The 22,888-nt window shown below is 42.8% G+C and overlaps 2 protein-coding genes across 6 annotated transcripts; one reads left to right on the forward strand and one right to left on the reverse strand.

The window, feature by feature from the left end:
- The first annotated feature begins 327 nt into the window (after positions 1–327).
- Positions 328–7,948, forward strand: LOC125534934 (polycomb group protein EMF2B). Of its 5 annotated transcripts, XR_015615472.1 has the most exons (23): positions 328–601; positions 1,161–1,307; positions 1,420–1,475; positions 1,672–1,780; positions 1,912–2,071; positions 2,150–2,221; positions 2,368–2,391; positions 2,493–2,629; positions 3,155–3,214; positions 3,344–3,468; positions 4,023–4,087; positions 4,654–4,706; positions 4,962–5,015; positions 5,103–5,162; positions 5,314–5,360; positions 5,441–5,583; positions 6,069–6,198; positions 6,327–6,375; positions 6,685–6,767; positions 7,064–7,147; positions 7,243–7,322; positions 7,416–7,505; positions 7,594–7,948. XR_015615472.1 is itself a non-coding variant. In XM_048697986.2 (22 exons), exons 2-22 carry the CDS (start codon positions 1,182–1,184, stop codon positions 7,706–7,708), a joined length of 1,839 nt encoding a protein of 612 aa, XP_048553943.1. In that variant the 5' UTR covers positions 329–601; positions 1,161–1,181; the 3' UTR covers positions 7,709–7,948. The 5 variants fall into 5 exon arrangements, 4 of the variants coding, with proteins under 4 accessions (XP_048553943.1, XP_048553944.1, XP_048553945.1 ...); XM_048697986.2 differs by lacking the exon at positions 6,685–6,767 and having other exon boundaries at positions 329–601; XM_048697987.2 differs by lacking the exon at positions 6,685–6,767 and having other exon boundaries at positions 329–601; positions 2,156–2,221.
- Positions 7,949–9,470: 1,522 nt separating this feature from the next.
- Positions 9,471–13,682, reverse strand: EIN4 (Signal transduction histidine kinase, hybrid-type, ethylene sensor). The gene is made up of 3 exons (XM_048697980.2): positions 13,187–13,682; positions 10,929–12,914; positions 9,471–10,312 (listed from the first exon to the last, which is right to left on the reverse strand). The coding sequence occupies exons 2-3, from the start codon at positions 12,732–12,734 to the stop codon at positions 9,785–9,787; spliced, it is 2,334 nt and encodes a 777-aa protein (XP_048553937.1). The 5' UTR covers positions 12,735–12,914; positions 13,187–13,682; the 3' UTR covers positions 9,471–9,784.
- Between the last annotated feature and the right edge of the window lie 9,206 nt (positions 13,683–22,888).

Below are 22,888 nucleotides of genomic sequence, written 5' to 3' on the forward strand. Positions count from 1 at the left end.
ATGGTTTGGGCATATTCAACGCATGCCTCCAGAAGCTCCAATGCATAGCGGACGGCTAAAGCATGCGGAGAATGTCAAGAGAGGGCGGGGTAGACCGAATTTGACACGAGAGGAGTCCATTAAGAGAGACCTGAAGGATTGGAGTATCACCAAAGATATGGACAAGGGTGCGTGGAAGCTTGCTATCCATGTGCCAAAGCCATGAGTTGGTTGCGAGATCTTATTGGTTTCATCTCTAGCCTACCCAACTTGTTTGGGACTAAAGGCTTTATTGTTGTTGTTGTTGCAGCTGCTGCTGCTGCTTGAATTTTAGTCTTTGGATTTTGTTTTGGAATAAAAAAACAAACAAAACACCACTCACTCGTTGCGTTCTCTTCTTGTTCTTCCTCCCCTCCTCCTCCTTCCTTCCTTCCCTTCCTTCCTGTGTCTCCTCTCCTCCTCTCTCGTCGTGCTGCTGCTGCCGCTGGCTTGGGCTTGGGCTTGGGCTTGGGCTTGGGCGGGGCCTAGATCCGGCGGTCCTCCGCCGCCGACGCCCTGCCGCCGCCGGCCTTATCCGTTCATCGCGCGCGCGGGGCATCCTTAGCCTTATCCTTATCCTTAGGTATGTATGCTTCTTCTTGATTGATCCAACCCAAAGCGAACCTTAGCTGTCCCCAGGCGGGATTGATTAGGTTAGATACGATTCTCCCTCCGCCTCTTTCTTTCTTTCTTTCTTTCCTGGTTATTAGGTTAGATTAGATCTACTCTACTCTACTCCTTAGCTGCTAATATACTAGTACTAGTTAGCTCTACTCCTTTCCTGGTTATGTATGTATGTATGTATCTACTCCTACGTATGTATGTATATGTATGTATGTATGTATGTATCAAGGGCAGGATATAAATATAAATAATTCCAAGAAAAGAAAAGAAAATAAAAGAAAAGAAAACAAGAATGAATGGTCGGTCGCCACCGTGGAATTCATTCAGCAAAATGTCTCCCTCTTTTCACGCTGCCTGTTTATCATTAGCTAAGGTTCTCTTCTCTTCTCTTCTCTGATAGCAGCACAACAGATACACAACCATGTCTCTAATTATCTATCTATCTATCTATGGCAATAAAAAATGTATCTAGATTCCTCTTTTGTTTGACTTACTTATACATATAATATAATATGCAGGGCAGGGCAGGACCAGACCACATGTGCCGTCAACCGTCGACACTTGAGCTGTCTCCAGATGAGCAGCTTGCTGCTGAAGAAACCTTCAAGTTGTACTGCAAGCCAGTTGAGCTCTGCAATGTTATCCAAAAACGAGCCCTTGATAATGTATTGTACTATATATGTAACCTCCCTCCCTCCCTAAATCCTGTATAGCTGTTTTCATTTCATTTCACACAACCAACAACAACTACAACAATACAATGGCTTTCTTTTGCAGCCCGCTTTTCTGCAAAGATGCCTCCATTACATGATACAGGCAAACCGCAAAAAGAGGTAGCTCTCATTCATTCAGGTCCCATATTTATGTTTCTGAAACTATTTTCTTTTCTTGACATGGATAGATAGATAGCAGAGCAGAGGCTTCACTGTTTTATAGTATCTAGTTTTCTGACCCCTTTAACTGAATCTTGTCTGTTGCATCATGCGAATGCTGACCAGTGTGTGTTTGTGTTTGTGCTTGTGGATGTAGGATTCAACTAACTGTATCCCTTTCTCGAGGCACAAATACTGACCACAACATCTTCCCCCTTTATGTTTTGTTAGCTACACCTACTAGTGATAGCATCCCACTTGAAGGGGTAAGTAAGTGTTCCCCTTTTTCAGTTCCACTCACTATTTTGTTTTGCAGCATAATGCATGGTGAATTTGCAAACATTCTTGTACCAAATTAATTAATGATCTCATTAAACAATGCCATCATCTTTTGCAGCATTCTCCGATATATCGATTCAGTCATGCCTGTTTGCTTACGTCATTCACTGAATTTGCTAGTAAAGACCACAACAAAGCCACATTCACAATTCCAGACGTCAAGAATATAGCAGCAACCTCCCGAGCTTGCAACCTCAGCATTATCCTTATCCGCTGTGGTATGATGTGCATCATATGTGATCGTGCACGGTTCACGTCTCCTCACTACCGTCACATCTGGTTCCTTTTTTTTTTAGTTTCAGATTCAGAAGGGCAGGTTGGAGAAAATAACTGCTCTGGGGACCATGTGGAAGCATCTGCTCTCCGAAGTAAGTTTGTATCACATTACCATGTCTAGTAGCCAGTATAGCTCAACATATGTGCCTTTTAAAAATTGAATATCAGAAACCAGCTATGATTTGTGGGGTTATTGAGTGCAACTACTTACTATCATTTACGTGATGCATTTTGACAGAGTTTGAAGGGAAATGTTTCTGGGGTAAAATACCAATTAATTTACTTGGTTCGTCGTTGGAGAATTGCGTGACTTTAAATTTGGGACATACTGTTTACTATCATTTACGTGATGCATTTTGACAGAGCTTGAAGGGAAATGTTTCTGGGGTAAAATACCAATTAATTTACTTGGTTCGTCGTTGGAGAATTGCGTGACTTTAAATGTGGGACATACTGTGGAGTTGGCTTCTACAGTTACTATGAACCCAAGCTTCTTAGAGGTACTTAGGTTGAACTTTTCCATATTATTAAGCTTCAGTTTTCTTAATGTATATACTTCAACTTTTCTAGTAGTACAATTTAACCATAAGATGGATGACAATCCTTTGCATCCTCATGTTTCAGACTGAATAAATTACGTTAGCCACCTGTATTTGGAAAATTTACCCTATGTACTAGCATGTAACTTTAGTTGTCCTATAAGGCTGCGGTGCCTGTCGTTAATTAGCAAATCATGTTCCAGAAGTGCAGGTGCAAATTGTGAAATCAGTAGTGCAGTTTGCATCTTTGTAACACAACATGTTATAAGATCCATGTTAACACTAAAAGTTGTATTCTGTAGTGTATGGAAGTTTAAGTGATTACGCAAATCTGTTTTCGTTTCGGTTGTGCCTCAGATTTCACAATCATTTTTGTTTACTTTATTAGAAACTGAAAAATGAAGAGAGAGTTTTTGGGGCGTAGTGGCCGTTAATTGCTTCCGCTGTATGTTGACCTACTTGCCTTGATTATTTTTGTACATCCAGCCAAAATTTCTGGAGCAGGACAGTTGCTTGACATTTTGCTCTCATAAGATTGATGCTACGGTAAGGGTAACTCTGTTCCTTTATTTATTGATCTAATTATCATTTCCATATTTAAGGGCAACGGATTATATTGTAGACCTTCTGCCAGTTACTTGCGCAGCTTGTCTAAGATTGCTGTTATTGTTTCAGGGTTCATATCAACTCCAAGTTGGCATATCCGTTCAAGAGGCTGGTGCAAGAGACATGTCTGAATCTCCGTATAATAGTTACTCATACAGTGATGTCCCACCTTCATCATTACATCATATTATAAGGTAACACAATATTTGGGTTTGGTGTTGGTTTAGAATGCATGGAGTTGATCTTTTAAATTTGGCTGCTAGTATACACAATATTTGGGTTTGTGTCATGTTGAGATGATATTTTTAGATTTTGCCATCAAAATTCAAAAGTAATTTCAGATCATTAAGCTTAGTGTTTTTCTCCTGAAATATAATTGATGAAAGTAATTAGACAAATTACTTGTTAATTTTGGAGAAAAAGTGCAAAATGCATAATCACTATCTATGGTTCAATTGGAAACATCTCTTTGGCAGAGCCTTGATTGTTCAAAAGAGAGACCCCAGCTTACTTATGCCTCCATCTCATGTAATTAAAAAAGTTAAATCACTGATGATTGTTCCAAGTGACATTGTTTATGTCTTAAAGAAGTACTACTCCAGTATTGTGGTGAGGCTGAAGTCAGCCTGTCCCGACCTAGTGTTTGGTCAGGTCTTATTATGACACTTTGCTCTAACTTTCAGCTTTACAAACACATTTGCATTTTGGTATAACCAAGTGAACAAATGGAAATGTATATTTTCCGCAGGTTAAGAGCTGGTAATGTGATTTTCAACTTCAAGTACTACAACAATACTATGCAAAAGACTGAAGGTTCTTGCTTACTCCAACATTTGGGCTCATGCGGTTTTCAAATCCATTGGCATTTGCTTGCATCATATACTGGCATTTTCCTTCCCTAGGTGTTCTACATTTTCTCCCTGTACCTGATTTGCGGAGCGTAATTAACTAGATATGCTAGGTTAATAATATCAGTATATCTGCAACTAAACTAGTAAAATATCTTCTGCTACGACCTTTCGATGGTACACATGTTATTGAAATGTAAGCTTATGATGTTTTATGGTGGTAAAATTATTACTTTGTCCAATTAGTCATGGTGAGATATGTATTATACAAATATTAGTGTATCGACACAACACAAAAGGAAGTACCTAGGACATGATTTTGCATATGATCCTAGGACATGTTGCTGAGTCAGTTGGCTACTCCTGTGTTTATTATACAGTGTACATTGTTTTGAATGCTTATCATGGCAAAAATCTGGTGTTTGCAATTAACTACGTTCAGTTTTGCATCACTGAGTGACATTTGTTGGTCAAGTCATATATTTTCTGTTTGGCTCGTGATTCTTAATATTGTCGATCCCTTCTTACCAGTCACCGAAGATTTTGCTTGCGCCTTTTGCTTGGTAAAGTGTGGAAGCTACAAGGTAAAGTTTGAAGCAAATTTCCATTCGAAATGTTGCTTATTGCTGCTAAGGGCCGGTGAATCATGTCACCTGCTACATTTAGGGTAAAACGGAATCTGTCTTGTTCACGCTGCACCATTGATGTCTTCTTGTTCTTTGTGAGGAAACTTAGATTGTGTTCTTTTTCTGCTCGACCTTTCTTATTTTTTATGGGAACAATGTTGTGCACACATTCTCTGAGGCACATCTCTAATGTTGTGATTCTGGCGATACTAGGGCCTGGGGTGTCACTTGAACTCAACGCATGACCTATTCCACTTTGAGTTTTGGGTTGGTAAACTTCTGGAATTTCTATTGTAAATCTTATTTGATCGATGTCATAATTTGATTGTTGGTTTGCTCTTTACATTCATGCAGATATCTGAAGAATGCCAGGCTGTTAATGTTAGTCTGAAGGCTGATGCCTGGAAAATGGAGGTAAAACAGTGATACAGAATTTCCAGAATTACCTGATAATAAATGAGCTGAGTGTTCTGAAGGATACTTGCAGAATCTGCATTGCATATTGTTTTCCATTGAAACATTCTGTTATTAGTGCCTCGAACTAATAATCCCATTTATTTTCCAGCTTGTGGGCAAGGGAGTTGATCCAAGACATCAAACATTTTCCTACTGGTACGCTCTTTCTCAATCAATTTTCATGATGGATCAGCTCATCTTATTTCTGTTTGATTTTACTAACTGTGTTGCATCAGCTCAAGGCTTAAGATGCGTCGTCGAAGGTCGCTAGCCACAGTTGAGAATATAAGCCCCGTACATCCACATATCATGGATTCAGGTTCACCTGAAGATGCCCAGGCAGGGTCGTCTAAAGACGAGTTTGTTCAGAGGGAAGATGGTACATTCTCATCTTTTTCTTTTTCTTTTTTGGGAGTCATCTTATGGTATCTTACTGTGGCATAAACTACATTCAAATGGTAACACCATAATGCAGTGTTTCGAATTGTACAGTGATGTTTCTGATTGTGTCTTCGCCTACTATCTTATATTATATAATAAATACAGTGTTTCAAATTTCCATTCCTGATGAAACCAATCAAAAAATTGTTCCTAGACTGATCCCACAGGTGGACAAAAGCAGTCAAATTTTCAGTGAAACTGGAATTAAGAATGAGCCAGTTGTTTGTTTGCACATGGAATTTCATCTCTGAGAAGTCCTGCATGCTGTTTTGAATATAGCATTTAGACCCTTGCCATAGGTAGAGATTATTGCAACTGTTCTTTGATTATACTACCTGAATGAATGCTACAAACCACATAAGTTGTTTCCTAAGACACAGATCATGCCTGCAAATGCTGATTTCTGATGTCTAAAATTTGCAGATAATAATTCAGTAGCACCCGATTCTGCCGAGCATGATCACTCATTAAATGGTAGCAATCTTACACCACCGACAGTACTAGAGTTTGGGAAGACAAGGAAACTATCTGCGGAGCGAAGTGATCCCAGAAAGTAGCCCTTCTGTTTACATACTTCGCTGATATCATGCTAAGCATTGTATATATAGCTGTTTGTTTGTCCAGACATTTACAATAGAAAAATGTTAAACCAACTGTTTTTATGTGTATATTATGTGGCAGCCGACAACTTCTGCAGAAACGTCAGTTCTTCCATTCTCACAGGGCACAGGTGTGTGAGTGGGAAATAAATTTTGTTCATCCTTATGTCATGTATGGAACTAACAAGAGCACCGGGCATCCAAAAAACAGAATGTGAATATAAAAATATCTGAATTTGAATTTGATGCTGATTTCTAGTAGATGAGAGGTCTAAAATTTTCTAGGCTTTGACCTGCGACTCGTTGGAGCTTGGTGAGAAGTAGTACTCTTGTCTTCACTGTCAGCTTCTCTTGAGTTAAAATATGATGATCTGGTGTTTTATATAAATACCAGACTATGCCAGTTTTGCTAGCATGATGTCTGAATTATTTGTGTTCAGTTACAACTAGCAGGTGGCAAATCAAATACAGTTTTCTGCCAAGGTTTCACTTGTGCCAGCCAATTTGATGCCAAGGCTTCACTGTAAGAAAGGCTGTTTTGTTTGCATGCATAAAAAAAAAAGAATCTGCCTGTTGCCAGCTTTCTTGTTCTATAATTTTCTTGCTCATCATTTACGCCCCTACTAAAGCTTTGTTTTATTGGATTTTTGATATTACTTAGGGTTTTTATGCCTGCATTTCATTTGATATCTAGTCTAGCATGACGTCTGAATTTCATTTACTCTTGTTTCTATAATATTTGATATCTAGTCTAGCATGATGTCTGAATTTCATTTACTCTTGTTTCTGCATTTGACATGTGTAGCTTGATTGTTGTAGCCAATGGCAGTGGAACAAGTTTTGTCAGATCATGACAGCGAGGATGAAGTTGACGATGACATTGCCGACTTGGAAGATAGACGGGTCAGCAGATATTTGTCTCTCGTTAATTACGGTTGAGAAACATACTACTAGAAACATATCTTAAGTTATTACTTGTTTTTTTTCCTTGGTTGCAGATGCTTGCTGATTTTCTTGATGTCACGAAAGATGAGAAGCTTATTATGCATATGTGGAATTCATTTATTCGGAAACAAAGGTATGCGTGCAAAATCAAGTGTTTTACGGACGGTACTCGCTGAACCCTACATGCCTCGTGTCTTGCTGAAAGAGTATGATAATTCATTCACAGGGTGCTAGCTGATGGGCATATACCTTGGGCCTGTGAGGGCTTCTCCCGGCTTCATGGACCGCAGCTTGTACAAAACCCTCCTCTGCTCTGGTGAGTCCCTCCTTCATGGACCGGCTTGACTGATTTGCTTGCTGCGCCTGATTGAATGAATGAATGAATGAAATGAAACAACCCTCAGGTGCTGGCGTTTGGTGATGATTAAGCTGTGGAACCACAGCCTGCTGGATGCGCGCGCCATGAACACATGCAACACCATTCTTGAGGGATACCAACCCAACAACAAGATGTTTTAATTCTCATTTACTGAAAATGTCGATGTTTGCCGGATAATTCTTTCCTACCAAGTCGTTTCCCCTAAGATAGATATTTGTCTTCTTCTTCTTTTTTTTAAAGTCACTTCTCCATACTTGTGAATGTTTAGACTTTGCACTTGTCGTTCCCCTTTTAAATTACAAATTCTCCAAAGAAATTGGTAATCAAGTCACAAAGAATGTGTTAGCTTTCCCCGACATATAAAGGGCGCTTTTCTTTTATTGACTCAAGATGTAGCATCAAACATATTAAATAAGCAACACGCAGGCTCTGCATATCTAAGATGCACTCGGTCAAAGCCAAACAAAAAGATTTTTTTTTTGATATATCAGCAACATTAGTCATATGTCCATCACTGTGCCTATTCCTATATAAAAAAATGTTCATCGATTTTCTTCAAATAATGTTCATTGAATTGAAATTTTGTTTCAAAAAATGTTTCGCATATTCAAAAATTATCATCAAGTTAGCAAAATGTTCATCGAATATCCAATTCTGAGCCTGGGCTTGCTCCCGGTCAAGAAACAATTCATAAAAAATTAGAAAAAATCCAAAATTTTGTGCTAAGATAAGTTGGTGCGTGAGGTGCGCTCCAATTTTCAGAGCATTTGAACATTTGAGCAGCTCTTAGCAAAAAAGATAGATTGGTTCAGAACAGTATATGAACAGTACGCTTTTTAACAGACCATAAATTTGTTCTTTTTTGCCAAGAGCTACTCAGATGTCCAAATGATTTGAAATTTGGAGCGGACATCACGCACCAAATTATCTACCATGTCAAAAAAAATTGAATTTTTGAATTTTTCTAGTATTTATTTTGATTTTTTTATTCAACGCGGGTGCAGATGAGCCTGGGAGCCAAAACGCCTCACTCAATGTTCATCCATTTTTTTTTTAAATGTCCTTGTCATCGCTCCCCCTTGAGCGCATCGAGTTCGGCCGTGTGGGAGGACCCGAGCCAATGGCATGGGTGAGTCTGCCACCCAAGTCCCCCACCCCTGCTGCCAGACGCCGTGGTACTTCCCCTCTGCGGTTGCCACGACTAGGGAGGTCGAGGAAGCCGGGGAGGGGGGACGGGAGAGGCGGCATCGTTGTGACGGCTTGAGGAGGATTCGACCGATCGACAACAGGGACCTTCGGCCACCGCGTCTGGCCATTGGGAGGAGATGGGGGCGCCGAGGGGGGAGGGGAGGGCGCCGGTGGCAGGGATGGGGGAGGAGGATAGGCAGAAGAGGTGTTTTTTTACTTGGTTGCCCTTTGCCAAGTGTCTCCTTGCATATTGTTGTCCCACCAAAAAAAGAAAACAAAATTATTGTAGCAAGCATAATCAATCAGCCAAGGTTGCCTTGGATCCTACTACCATATGATGGAATCTCAGCTGCAAAATTTCTGCACCTCCTAACACTCATTCAAAGCAGAGATATATATATTCCTTTGTACTACTACTAGTAGGTCTTTTATCTTTCTTTCTACAAGATTGAAACTTATTTAAAAGAAAAAAGGTCAGCATCAAATACTCCTAGTCAGTCAGTCTGCCTGATTATGATTTTGTACTAGTTTCTTTCAACAAGATAACAAGTCAGTATCAACACTACTTTCTGCATTCACTGAATTCACAAGTGCAGCCACCAAACCAAATCAAACACCCCAATTCACTGGACCAGACCAGATTAGAAGCATCTTGTCTGCTCTGCTAGCTAGTTAATGACCTGACCTGACCTGACCTGGTTGCCCCCAAATGAGTTGCCTCACAAATAAATCATTAATAATCCAAGATAAGAGGCTTTACAAATGAATAGCCCTAAAAAGAGAACCTAAGTGGGTAGCTTTTTTCATCTCTCCAAAATTCCCCACCTTTCTTCACCAAAGCGAAAAAAGGCAGGCTTACATCTTCCTTCCTTCCTTCCTGTACAATTAATTCCTTACTTTTTTTTGTTTTTGCACAAATGCTTCTTGTCATCTGTATGGGACCTAACCTGGCATAATAATCGATCAAAACGGAATCAACTACTCATCAAGCTACAACAATCTATCAAGATCCACAGAGACGACAACTTTCAGTTGTGCTGAAGGACTCTATACAGTTCATCCCCCAGGGCCGCCAACGTGACGGGCTTCTGGAGCAGACCGTTTATCCCTGACCGCTGGCACCGGTCCCGGACATTGTCGTCCGAGCTCGCCGCAAGGGCCACGATCAGTGGCGGCCAGCTGTTGCTCCTGAACTTGCGGATCGCGAGGGCCACCTCGAACCCGTCCATCGTGTGCATCGTCAGGTCCAGAAGCACCAGCTGGAAGGACGACTCGCCGCCCGCAAAGGAGGTCATGCACTGGATGCCCGAGCTGACCGAAAAGACTCGGCACCCAAGCTTCTCCAGGAGCTTGTGGGTGACTGCTCGGTTGGTGTCATCACCGTCCACCAGGAGGACATGGAGCCCGTTGAAGTTGGGGATCGGTGATAACCGGTATAGGTCCGAGGATGCTCCTGAGACAGGGGTCACATGTTGCACCTGGAACTGGAGAGCCAGCATGACCGTCTCTCTCAACCCTTCTGGGTCTGATACGGACCAGATATTACCATTCATCATCTGCAACACAACATAAAGCCTCAAGTCAGCTAATAATAAAATATATAGATTACACATCAAGCAAACGACAGAATAAGATTGAACACCTAAGTGCCACAGTAAGATATTTTCTGAGGAATGAACTGATGAGCACAAAGAAAAAGATAGTTACCGAAAACAAGCACCGGAATTCTTTACAGCCAATCACATCATGTTCACTAATAGTTTCAACAGCATGAACAAGCAGCATAAATGATTCATTTTTTATTACAGCACCACTGTAACAAAAGTGGCCAAAAAAAATAAAATCTTATTTCGCCCAGTTTGAACCACAGTCAAGTGCTGAAGATTTCACAGCATTCCGCACAAAGTATGCTGGCAGGAAAATCCAGTGTGATTTGGCAGTTTCATAACTGTAACTACATGTCTTTCAAACAAATAATTGTAACTACATGCTAGCCTGAATGTTTAGTTACTGTATGAAAAACTGAAAAACTGTCGAGACAGATGAGGATCAACAACTAGTTAGTTATCTGCCAATATAATCTTCAATAAGCATGGAGTCCAATACACTTCTTCTATAAATAATATGACAGAAGCAAGAGCCATGAATAATATGACAAGGAATGATTAATACCTGCACAATCTTCTTGCACATGTTGAAGCTAAGGCCCATCTCCGAACTGCTAGCGTTCGGCTCTTGACTTATTTGGCTGGCAGACGCATCCAAAAGGCTGTTTCTGGATTTTTTAATCCTAATCTCAAACTTGACACACACATATCCGGCAGAAAAGTTTGCTCTTCGCAGCAGCATCCAGTCCTGATTATTATGCCTCTCATCCATCTCGTTGTAACTATTCACATACAAAGAGAGGCAGCCCGCACGGCATTGATTTATCAGAGTGCCTACCATGTGCAAGACAATATGGAAAACCCTCTTCTCGTCGCCAACGACCCTTTCGGGCAAAGAATTCTCCACTTGAAACTCGAAATCAACCCCCTTGGAGCCACACAGACACCTTACAACGCTGACCGCTTCCTTAATCAAGGAGTGGAGGCTGAAGGGCCTCCTCACCAGAGATAAGTGCTCACGGTCCATCGTCGATGTTTGCATGACATCATTCATCAACGTCGAGGCAACACTGGTTGTCTTGACGATGGCGTCCATCACGAGCCTTTGCTCTGGATTCATGCTTTCCTGCTGCATCATCGAGACGAGACCAAGGACCGAGTGCATCGGTCTGCGCATCCCGTCATACATGGCACTCTGAAAGGAATTCCTGGCTTCAGTTGCCATCACAGCCTCATGCTTTGCCTGAAGCAAGTCCCTGTGCTGCTGAGCAAGCTTCTCTCGCATCAGCTGCGACTCCTCAAGAACAGCAGCATGCGAGAGCGCGACCGCCACTTGATCGGCGATCACTTCGACAATCTCCAGCTCCTGCTCACCCCACCCTAGGGAACCGTCCTCGGGTAAGACCAAGACCAGAATAGCATAGCTCGTTTCCATCATTTCCGGGGTGCCTCCTTTGAAATTGGACACCCTTAGCATCGGCATCCGTATCGCAGCGACCGCAGCCCCTGCCTCGGGATTGCACCTGCTGGCAGTCCCTAGCGCCGACCCTTCCCCGAGGACCTTGGCGCCCCTCGTCGCCTTTATTTCAACCACGTCCGGGTCAGAGATAGGAATGGAGCCGCTGTGCGACTCGGTTATCTCCCTTTCTCTGAGATGATGCGTGAGGATCATGTGGGTCCTGGCCTCGTTGGGCATCCAGACGGCGCAGTTCTGCAGGTGCAGGGTCTTGGAGAGCTCGACCATGGTTGTGTAGAGGATGGTGTGCCTGTCGAGGGACTTGCGGATCTCCTGGGTGAGCATGCGCACGTGCCAGCTGGCCTCCTCCTGCCTCTTCATCTTGCCCACCTCCTGGTCCAGCTCCCTTGCCTTGATCCTGAGGAAGTTCTCCCTGACCTTGACCCTGAGCAGCTGCGGTATGAGGGTGAGCAGCGTGATGGCGGTGGCGAAGGAGACGAGGGCGGTGAGGAACTTGGCGACGGTGAGGGCGAGGACGAGGTGGAAGGAGTGGGGCTCGTAGGTGAAGACGTTGATGAGGTGGGTGAGGCCGCAGAGGACGATGAAGGCGCCGAACTGCAGGACGATCCACTTGAGGGGGAAGAGGTCGGAGCAGGTGGTGAAGTAGAGCAGCTCGAGCGGGATGGAGAAGTAGGCGGTGGCGATGAGGAAGTCGCTGACTTTCTGGCACTGCAGGATGTTGTCCGTGCTCCAGAGGCTGCCCTCGTCGGCGTCGTCGCAGCCACCGCAGTGGCTGAAATCGCCGGTGGCAGCTCGCGACAGCGGCAGCGGCGGCAGCAGCAGCAGCAGCAGCAGCAGTGAGATGAGGCAGCATGGGAAGGGCCGCATTGCTCTTGCTGCCATGGGCTCTACCATACATACCAGGGTTCATTCATTCAGATTCAGACTGTGGAATTTTGATTTTGTGCAGCAACTGACTGACTCTTGTGGTATCAAATCAAATCAAATCAATTGGTTGATTCCTGCTGACTGACTGACTGACTTACTGACTGGCTCAAGGAAGGAAGGAAGGCATGAATGAATTGGGGTTTGCCTCTGCATCAAATGCTCAAGCAGTTAGTATGAATCAATCAATCGCAAATCTTTCTTTCTTTTTCCCTCCCAAAGTCCCAATAATAAGTAAGTAAGAAACAGAAAAGCAACAAGAGAATCCTCTGACCAAAATTGATGTCTTTCTTTCTTTCTTTCTTTCTAGTGTCCTAGTAAAGAAGAGAAGAGGGGATGAAAGAAGAGAATCCTCTGACCGAAATCCGAGTAAATAAAATCTACCAACTTATACTAGTGTCCTAGTAAGAAATAGGTCTGACCTGCGTGCTGCGGCGTCCGTCCGTCCAGCCACAAATTACATCCCTTGAGCGGAGGAGGAGGAGGCCAGGCGAATCTCCGGCCTCTGTGGCACGAGCTACCGCCGGCGGCGCCGCCTTGGTGCGCGGTGGTGATGGGTCGAATCGGGGCGGCTAGGCGGCATTAGCGGGCGGTGGATCCAAAGAGCAAGAAGAAGAAGAAGAAGAAGAAGGGAAGAGAAAAGGAGATTCTCATCTCCTCCTCCCGCCGATTTCCCCTCCCCTTCCCACCGGTCCGGTGGGGGTGGATGGATGGATGGATGGGGGCAACGCGGGGTTGGTGGGCTACAGACCGACCTACAGTGGAGTAGAGTAGGAAGCAGGGAGGCAGAGTGCGAGGTGAGGAGGAGGTGGGGGAGGGGAGCCGCCGGCCGGAAAACCCAAAGAAGGGAAGGGAAGGGAAGATGGGTTGGAAAACCACGGCAAACGAAGCAGCTGCTGCTGGTTTGGTTTGGTTTCCTTTGGTTTTGCAACAGGAGCGCACAGGTCTTCACATTTTCCTCCAGCTGACCTACCAAGAAAAGAAACGAAAAAGATAGAAAGACATAGCCATTTTCTTCCACCTACACAATACTATACTACTCCAATAGCTCATCAGGTGCCCTCCAAATTTCACATCATTTGACATATGAGTATCTCTCAGCAATTTGTCTTTTCGCTGAGACCTACTCATATGTCCAAATGATCTGAAATTTGGAGCGCTTCTCACGCACCAGTTATCTATCATGCTATTTTCTTTTCTTTTTTGAAGTTTTTTTTCTTTTGTACTTTTTCTCACTTTTTTTCTTGAACGGGTGCAGATGAGCTGGGCTAAGAAATGGATATTCGCCTTCTCATGCCTTGGGAAAAAAATGAGATCTTTTCTTTTCTATACTTCTCGTCTGGCCGAATGTAACACATACTATCATATCTTTTTCAAAGTTTGGATCAGCAGTTGTTCTACTATCGTAAGGACTTTTGAATATTCCCCTATCCCCCCAATATGAACAATAAATTCAAAAATATACTGGAAAATCCAAAATAAACCTGGGATTTTGGCATATCAATCCTGGGTGCGCAATATACTCCCGTGTGAAGTTTCATGAAAAAATTACATTCGTGGTATTCTCGGTAAAAAGACAACAAATTCCTATGTATACAAAGAAACTGTTTGGATGGATCGTAGTTTAGATTGAGTTTCTTCCCCATGCATATATTTTCTGGTATTTTTTGCGAAACTTCAAACGGGGTGGATAGGGCAGCCAAATTTGATATCATCATATGGGGGTGGAGCGATCAGGAGCTCTTGTGTATTTTCCCTAATCCTCACTCATATATACTGGCATATATATATTGACTTTTTCCCTTTCTACAACTAAACATGAAGCGTTCTGCGTGTGTTGTTGGCCCTATAGTGACGCATACACAAAGTATATAATAAAATATTACTAAGCTCTTTTTAAATATAATTGAAACACGTCATTTAAAATACAGAATTTTCAAAATGCATACATCCATAAATGTTTAAAGTTCCGGACGCGAGATTTCCTCAATAGTATTTCACTCCAATTTGTATCCAATGGTGTCAGGGTCACTTTAAGTGAAGCTCCATTCACTTTTTTTTGCTCAATGGTATTTCGGTCACTACAAGTGAAGTTTCTACTGCTTTCCATTTTCATTTATATTTGTTTACTATTTTAGTTTGTGTTCATTGCAACAACACTCTTGTTGCCCCTCAAAAAACACTCTTGTTGTGCAATTGCACTTTTCTTTGTTCTGGTTGAACTTTCACCTTTTTAAATATTTTAGTTTGCATTTGATGTAATCGTATTTTTGTGTGGTTGTACATAACTGTGGTACTGTAGAACTTTCAATTTCTTCTAATATCTATTAATACTTTTTAAATATTTTTAATTGCACTATTTTGTGCAACTGTTCTTTAATAGTGTGGTACTATACACCCCCCCGCTTAAATTAATTGGGCCACAATAAAATGTGCACATGCATATGTTCTGATATTCATGGAGAAACAATAGAAATAACACAACAATATTGCTCATCCAAGGCCACATCTTGCTTTACATAGTTTTTACAGCCTTATGAACTTGTGGTGTGTGCTCCTTGTCGGTGAACACATGGCATGTTGGATACACGATTAGATGTTGTCACCCTTTGCCATGAAAACCAAAGTTGCGCATCCATTTAGTCTGTAGATGCACATGTAGCGGAAACCTTTATGGCCACTCCTTTCGAACACTACATTGAGTCGAATAATAAAAACAATAAGATTTAGCGTACATGTAGGATTAAATATATGGATTGGATCGGGGACTGGTAAGGTCTTAGTGCTACATGCATATTGCTAATAGGAAATGGGAACAACATATTCAGGTCTTCGAATTTTCGACAATCAAAGTGGTCTTTCCATTTTTCTTCCACGTAAAAAGTACTGGGTATTTGTATATTCCACCTTAGAGAGTGTTTTATTTTATTTTATAACTTTGGTAGTCTTCGACAAACAACTACTCTACCAACATCTGAGCCGGGCTACATTTTATACCAGCCATGGATATGAGATGAGCCATTTTCAAACACTCCGTAGGAAATCATAACAACAATCCAAGAGGTTTTTTTAACCCACATTGTATAACCCAACAAAAAAACTATACATTGTTCCGTACCCTCTTTTTCTTCGGACTACCGTGCTGTCGATATTTGTTCTCTACCTATCCCATATCTACCCAAATCGATCTAGAGTTCGCCCCATTCTCGTCCTCCGACTCCCCCCTCTCTCTCTCTCTCTCTCTCTCTCTCTCTCTCTCTCTCTCTCTCTCTCTCTCTCTCTCTCTCTCTCTCTGTGGCCTGACATGCCGGTCACGGCTGTCATAACCTTGTTTAAAATCGTCTAAAACGGGCATGGAACTCACTTGGTAGTTTTTTGCCCAAAAAAAACTAAATTTGGTAGTTTTCGGTCACTATCAAGGAACATGTGGTTTCGCGGGGACACAAATCCCAAATGTGCTAGTTTTTCTTGTTAAATACTAAAATTAATATCAATGGAAATTTTAATAGTACAAGTTACGAGCGACACACTTGTCATAGTTGTCACCGCGTTTTGTAATGCTTGCAAACACCTCAATGCCGGCGAACATGACATGCTGGCTCTGCGATTGAATGTGGACATGCTTTGGCATCAAACCGGCCGGAGTGATGTTCATGTGGCAAGAAGCTTTGCCGTCGCTCTGGATGAGTCGGAAATTGCCCTAATTAAGATCATTCTTGTGTGCTTACTAGGTAGCATTACAAATGATTTTCCCTAACCAAGTTTTTCAGCATACATATATTTCAGCTACCAGCTTTGGATGACCTACACCGGTTAAAAGGGGAAAAGAAGGGGGGAAAAAAGAGGAAAGGATAGGCTTGGCTTTGGCTGCCTCGTGGTCATGCTGACTATGCATATCCTCTTTCTTTCTTGCAAATGCAAATAAATAAAACACCACACGTGAAACACACCTAGTACTACGTACTTTAGACTGCACCTACTTACAATTAAGCCAGCCAGCATCTGGATCTGATGTGATCTCAAGAAAAGAAAATCCGGCGGGGGCATGCATGACAAAGCATCATGGTCCGGTCGTCGCTGACGGCGCTGGCCCGGCCGACACACAACATGCCATGCATGCATGCACCAGTCGATCGAGATCGAGACGGAGGCACACAACACTGACCAGTGACTGCTACGACTCAGATCTCTGCATGCATGAAGGTGCATGTTTCTTTCTCCCCCAACCTGCCCATACCCATACCCATGTGTGAAGTGAAAACATACTACGGAGGTGTTTGGTTCAGAGATTTTTGCCCCGGGCCTGTTTACACCGTAAAGGAAAAACGCTACCTTTTTTTTGAGGCAACGTCACGAGGCTTTATTAATTCGTCACAATGTTTACAGGGACGGAATGTAGCTCCTGTGTTTGGAAACTCAACTCCGTAAACACATCCCGCCGTTAACGGGTCCGGCCCAGTTATTGCTCGATACCGCCCACAACCCATCAGTAAAGGTTACGGTACCGAGCCCATGACCCCCTCCTCCCCCGAGAGCCCCCTCCTTCCCGCATGAACCCCTCCTGCTCCTCCGCCGCCGCCTCCATGATCCTCTTTGAGTCCGGCTCCGGCGCCGGTGCCTTCCCTATCCCCTTCGAATCCCTACGGAGATTGGAGCAGCCCGCGGTGGTGTTCGGGAAGGGCCAGCGGTGCTTGAGATCGGAGGCCGTTGGCACTGCACATGCCCGGGGACGGCCAGTGGCGCACAAGATACGACCGCCGGCGGTGCTTGGTTTCGGAGATGGCCGGCGGCGCTTGATTTCGGAGATGGCCGGCGATGCTAGAGATCCTGGGCGAAGCAAGAGAGCGAGGGTAATCGATTCCTTTACCAAACGTGAACCAAACAAACTTAAAAAAAACACCCATTACACCTCCTTAAACGCTGTAATCTGATTACGTTAACAGTGTCGTTTACCATTTCTGTAGCCAAACAGCTCCTACATGGTTGGCAAAGCTAGCAGTACCTCCCTTGTAGGAGGACTGTGCTGTGCATGCATGTTCCTCCCTTCAAATGCATGGTGTGTGGTGTGTGCTCACTCATCTCTCATGGATCACATGCGATGCATGCATGCATGGTTACAAGTAATTAAGCTCAATGCTTCCCTTCCTACTACAGTGCTAACAACATGCACACTACAGTGCTTCACGTGGTGGGATTTTATCGCCCAAGCGTTTCAAATAAGACTACTCCATCACACCCAACTAACACATGCACTGCTACCACCACACTGTTGGGAAATGGACGTTTATTGCTCCCTTCGTTTCTAAATATAAGTCGTGTAAACTAAACTGCTCCAGCGACTTATATTTAAATACCGATGTAATACTCCATCCATTCCATAATGTAGTGCTTCCTCTATCTACGTGCTTCAACTTTGACCGTAAATTTAACTACCAAGACCGATTGCGGCGGGAGCAAAAGTTATATCAGTGATTTCGTATTCGAAAGAAGTTTTTAATTATGTAACTTTTTCTCCCGCCGCAGTCGGTCTCGTTTGTTAAAGTTATGGTCAAAGTTCGACCTCGGGAAGCGTGGGCGCACTATATTTTGGAATGGAGGGAGTAGTATATATATTCTTTCATCTTATTTTATTTCATTTTACAACCCGGCCGCTTACATTTCTAAACAGATGGATATAATTGTTGTAGAATTACCGAGTATATATGGCCTAGACTACCACACACAAACACACACCAATATATATAGCGCCTATTGAAGATTCACACAAAAAAGAGAAAAAACAAAAGTTCGCTTATAGTTATGGAAATAGACAAAGTCATCACAGACGTCTCGCTGTTGATGAAAACACCGCAAAGAGTATTCCACCTTTAATTTAGCCTATTCTTTTTCAGTAATAGTAAAACACGGCCGGATCTATGGGTACTATGATCTATCAACATATGAAATGAAACATTGTACGCATTGATCGAGTTTAACCTTAGTTATAAAACACGGCAGGATCAAACTTATTAATTTATAAGTCGTACGAGTAGTGGTCTTATGCCATGGCGACAATTGTCTTGGTCTCATCGCGCATGTCACATATACTACTACTACTACTAGTTTATAAACACCAACTAAGTAATCAGCTTAGGTCAGGATAGCTAGAAAGTAGACAATCACACGTTCATGCATCTGCTGCTTGCTCGACCGGACCTTTGTGCTAATATAATTTGCTTTACGTAAGTGACGACGTGACACTCTCCTTGGAACTTTGAATGAATGCATGAATGTGTCGCTCTCCCTTGGATTCTTTCCTTCCATTCCATCACTAAATTACCAGTATTTAACACGCTCCAACTACAAGGAGCCACCATTTAATTACTATACTAGTTAAATTAACAATGCTGGTAGACCACCATTCAATACAGTAACATATATATGCTGGTAGATCGTTCAAAACGTCCACTAGTACTCTAATTCAGATGCCCGGCCGGCAAACACGACGCACATATATAGGCAAGTTTTTCTAGATTACCTCTCTGTTAATTGGCACTCCCTACGTCCCATAATATAAGATGTTTTTTGATACTACAAGGAGTAGTTAGTTTGAGGATGATAGCATCTCTAAGAGACCACCAAAATATTTACTTCATCCATCCCATAATAAAGATGTTTTTGCAAGCTAACATGGCTTGCAAAAACGTTTATATTACGGAACGGAGGAGGTAATTATTTAGGCGGTTGAAAAAATAACAAATGTGCTTCCACCGTGCTCCTCCTCCGGCTGACCACCAGTCTCTCCACCCCTTTCTATTCGATATAGACAGGCAATAACAAGTGGAGCCCGCCTCGTCAGTGGGTCATAGTTTTTTCTTTTGTTTTTACTCCATGATGGTCATAAGGGAGCTCATGACGGTCGAACTTGTACTCACGACTGTTGGAGAACAACAATGATGATGGGCAGAGGACGACGCCAACTGCAACATGTGGATGCAAAAGGCGACAATTTTGATCTCTTGCTCAAGAGGATGGGGCGTCGGCTGGGCAGTTGAGGTTAGCTGCTAGCCCATCTGAGTTCAAGCCTTGGCTTTGAGACGCGGTGCTCGCGGAGTTTCTCTTATTAAAAAAAGCCAACGAAGGTTAGACCTTGGGTTGGTCTCATTTTTTTGTGATCTCCTGCTCGACACCGACACGGTGGGGGGCGGCTCAAGAGTCGATGGCAAGAAGCGCGTAGAGGTAGACAAATGGCGGCATACGGGAAGATGCGTATAGGCTACTGAGATTGCAGCCCACCATGGGTATTTCTAGGATAGGTGCACCGTGCACACCCTATGCAAAGTAGGTCAAGCTAGAATATAGCTTTTGGCGGGAAATATCCGTTGGCTCACGGGTGTGTGCGCACCTCATATGAGAAAAAAGATAGTAACTACGAAAAAAGTAAAACAAAAAAAATCGTATTTCTTTCGGAAAAAATTGACCTTATGTTGTACTTGTATAAAAAGTTTCATGTAGAAAAAACTCCAATCGACTTTCGGGCAATGATAAAAAATGTGAATAGTAACTTGTATAGTGTTGATTTTTTGTTTCCATTTAGAATACCATGAAAGTCATTCCGTTTATTTTTATACGAGTACAACAAAAGATCAAGTTTGTTTTCAAAAATATTTCATATTTTGTTTTTGCTTTTTTTAGTTACTAAATTATTTTTTCATATCAGGTGCATATACATCCGACTAAAACCACGAATTCTGAATCTACTAGACCGCGTCCAATGTGTACTCGTATAGTATCTGTAAACATAAGCCGCTGCCTCTTCCTCCTCCTAAAAAAAAGCAGCTAGGGTTTCTACCTCTCACCGGCTCCGACGCAGGTCCGCCTCGTCTCCGGTGGCCCTAGGGCCATGAAGGCGCGGTGGATCCTGCCAAAGGCCGGCGGGAGGGCTTCGTTTTTAGTCGTTTCTTTCAATTTTGTTAGGGTTTGTGTTCTGCTCAGGAAGACGAAACAGCGGCGGCTTTCTGAAGATGGAATAAAGGTCTCCTCGCCTAGCCCCCGTTCCAGTGGTGCGTCTAGCATCGTTGGTGGACGTGTGGAGGTGTGTCTCCGGCGGATCTATCTTTGGTGGATTTGCTCGGATCTCATTGGTGCTCGTCTATGTTCGTATGTCTTTGGATTGGATCCTTCCGATTTATGTTATTCTTCATCTGCGGCGATTGCTGTTCTGGTGCGCTGGTCCTATGGGGCCTTAGCACGATGACTTTCCGACTGTCTACTACAACAAGTTGTGCCCGACTCTGACGATGGAGGGGCAATGACGGCGGCGTGCCTTCGGCTCGCTTCAGTGCTTGTAGTCGTCGCTAGGTGGTTTACAGATCTGGATATAATTTTTATTATTTTTGGTATTCGTTGTACTGCCATGATTCGAAGATGAATAGATCGGTGACACCCTAAAAATAGAGGTAGCGAGAATGGTATGTATAGTCTGTATTAGAATCGGGAAAATAAAAACGGACACGTGACAGTTTGTATAACTAGCTTAGAGTAGGTATTAGAGGTCGAATTGGCAGTGCTTTGACCATCTACTATCTGGTTGGAGAATGGAACTGGCAGTGCTTTGACCATCGACGATTATGATGGACATGTTGATTATGATGGAAAATGGACATGTTAGTCAAGTTATCTTCTTTATGTATTGATTTGAGCATTGATTTGATTTAGATAATTATGATGAATACGAGTTCAACCAGTACCACTTGAGCTAGTAGTAGCTCTTTGGATAGAGCAGGTCAGCAGACTGGATGCAGTGTTCCAGTTGGGACCAGACGTCACGTTGCCACGTCAGTTATTTTAGTGGTTGGTCTCCTCCCGCTTCATTTCAAACTGCCGATATCTATATCAATTAGTGCACGCACGATGACACGTTAATTTGTCACTAATGAGCATATTAACTTTTTGACAAAGGGTGGATTTCATGAACCAACTGTAGTTTAGATGGTTAAATTCCTTGTGGTGAAATTAGCCTATCAGGGTTCAAGTTCTAGGCTTGAAACTGATGCTCGCATTTTTTCTGAGTTTATTTTCAAGCTTTTCGGCGAAGTCTGTGCAACAGGGGGAGTGTATGTGCATGCATTCACAAGGCTGCGTGTATGTATGTTGACATTTACAATTGCACTATGTTAAAAAAACAAACGTTGGATTTTATTAACTCAAAATGAAGCATCAAGGGATACAAACACAATGAGCACACACCCCGCCTCTGTATAGATATGATGCACACAACCAACACATAGGCAGACACACAATAAACCACACCGACAGCTAGCAAAGTCAAATAAGACCAAAGCTACGCCAAGGAAGATAAAAAATAAAAGACATGCACCGAATGAATTGTTGGAGCAATCAAATGGCGCACAACAACAAACAACAACGTTTACCACTATCCTTGACAATGCACATACTCTGATAAAAGTTCTCAAAAAGCAATGTCTTCAAGAAGGGAAACAACGTGCCCGCGTCGCTGTCATGAATCTAACCACTAAAAATTAGATGAGAAACTTTTCACCCTGAAGAGCAAGTCGCAGCAATCTTCATGCAAAGTCTTCAACAAGGGGGCATGTAAACAACGCTTTTGTCATGTACAACCAAGTAAGGCCAGACCTAGGTGTATACCCCAAAACTCGAGACCCGGTACTTGAAGAGCACGGCCAATCTGCAGTCACCTTGTGTTGTTGTCTAAGGCCAGCATATTTGTCCGAACATTGTGTTTGATGGAACTAACACATTAATTTGTCCGAACAGTGCAGAGAAGGATCGAGCTAGGAAGAGGAAGGCTGTCACTTGTGTCTCTCTCGCTTTTTGAGGGGGGTTTCACTTCTCCTCTTCAAGGGTGAGGGCTTCTCAATGGTAAGCGACCTTCTCTTGCCAATTCCTAATTCCTACATAGTACTTAACACGCCAGTTAAAGGCGTACTAGTAGTTGGCGCCTATGTGCGATAGTTAGCACCGGTCCAAAATGAGCCTCTCCCCATCACTCCTATTGGTAACCTTCTAGAAGATTTGGTTCTAGTTTTTTGGTTTTTGTCTGGTTTCTACTGGTTTTTATCTTTTTCCCCTCTTTTTATTTTTTCAAATGCATGAACATTTTT

This window comes from Triticum urartu, chromosome 2A (genome assembly GCF_056163025.1).
Source record: "Triticum urartu cultivar PI428250 chromosome 2A, HENAU_Tu73, whole genome shotgun sequence".
NCBI lineage: Eukaryota > Viridiplantae > Streptophyta > Magnoliopsida > Poales > Poaceae > Triticum > Triticum urartu.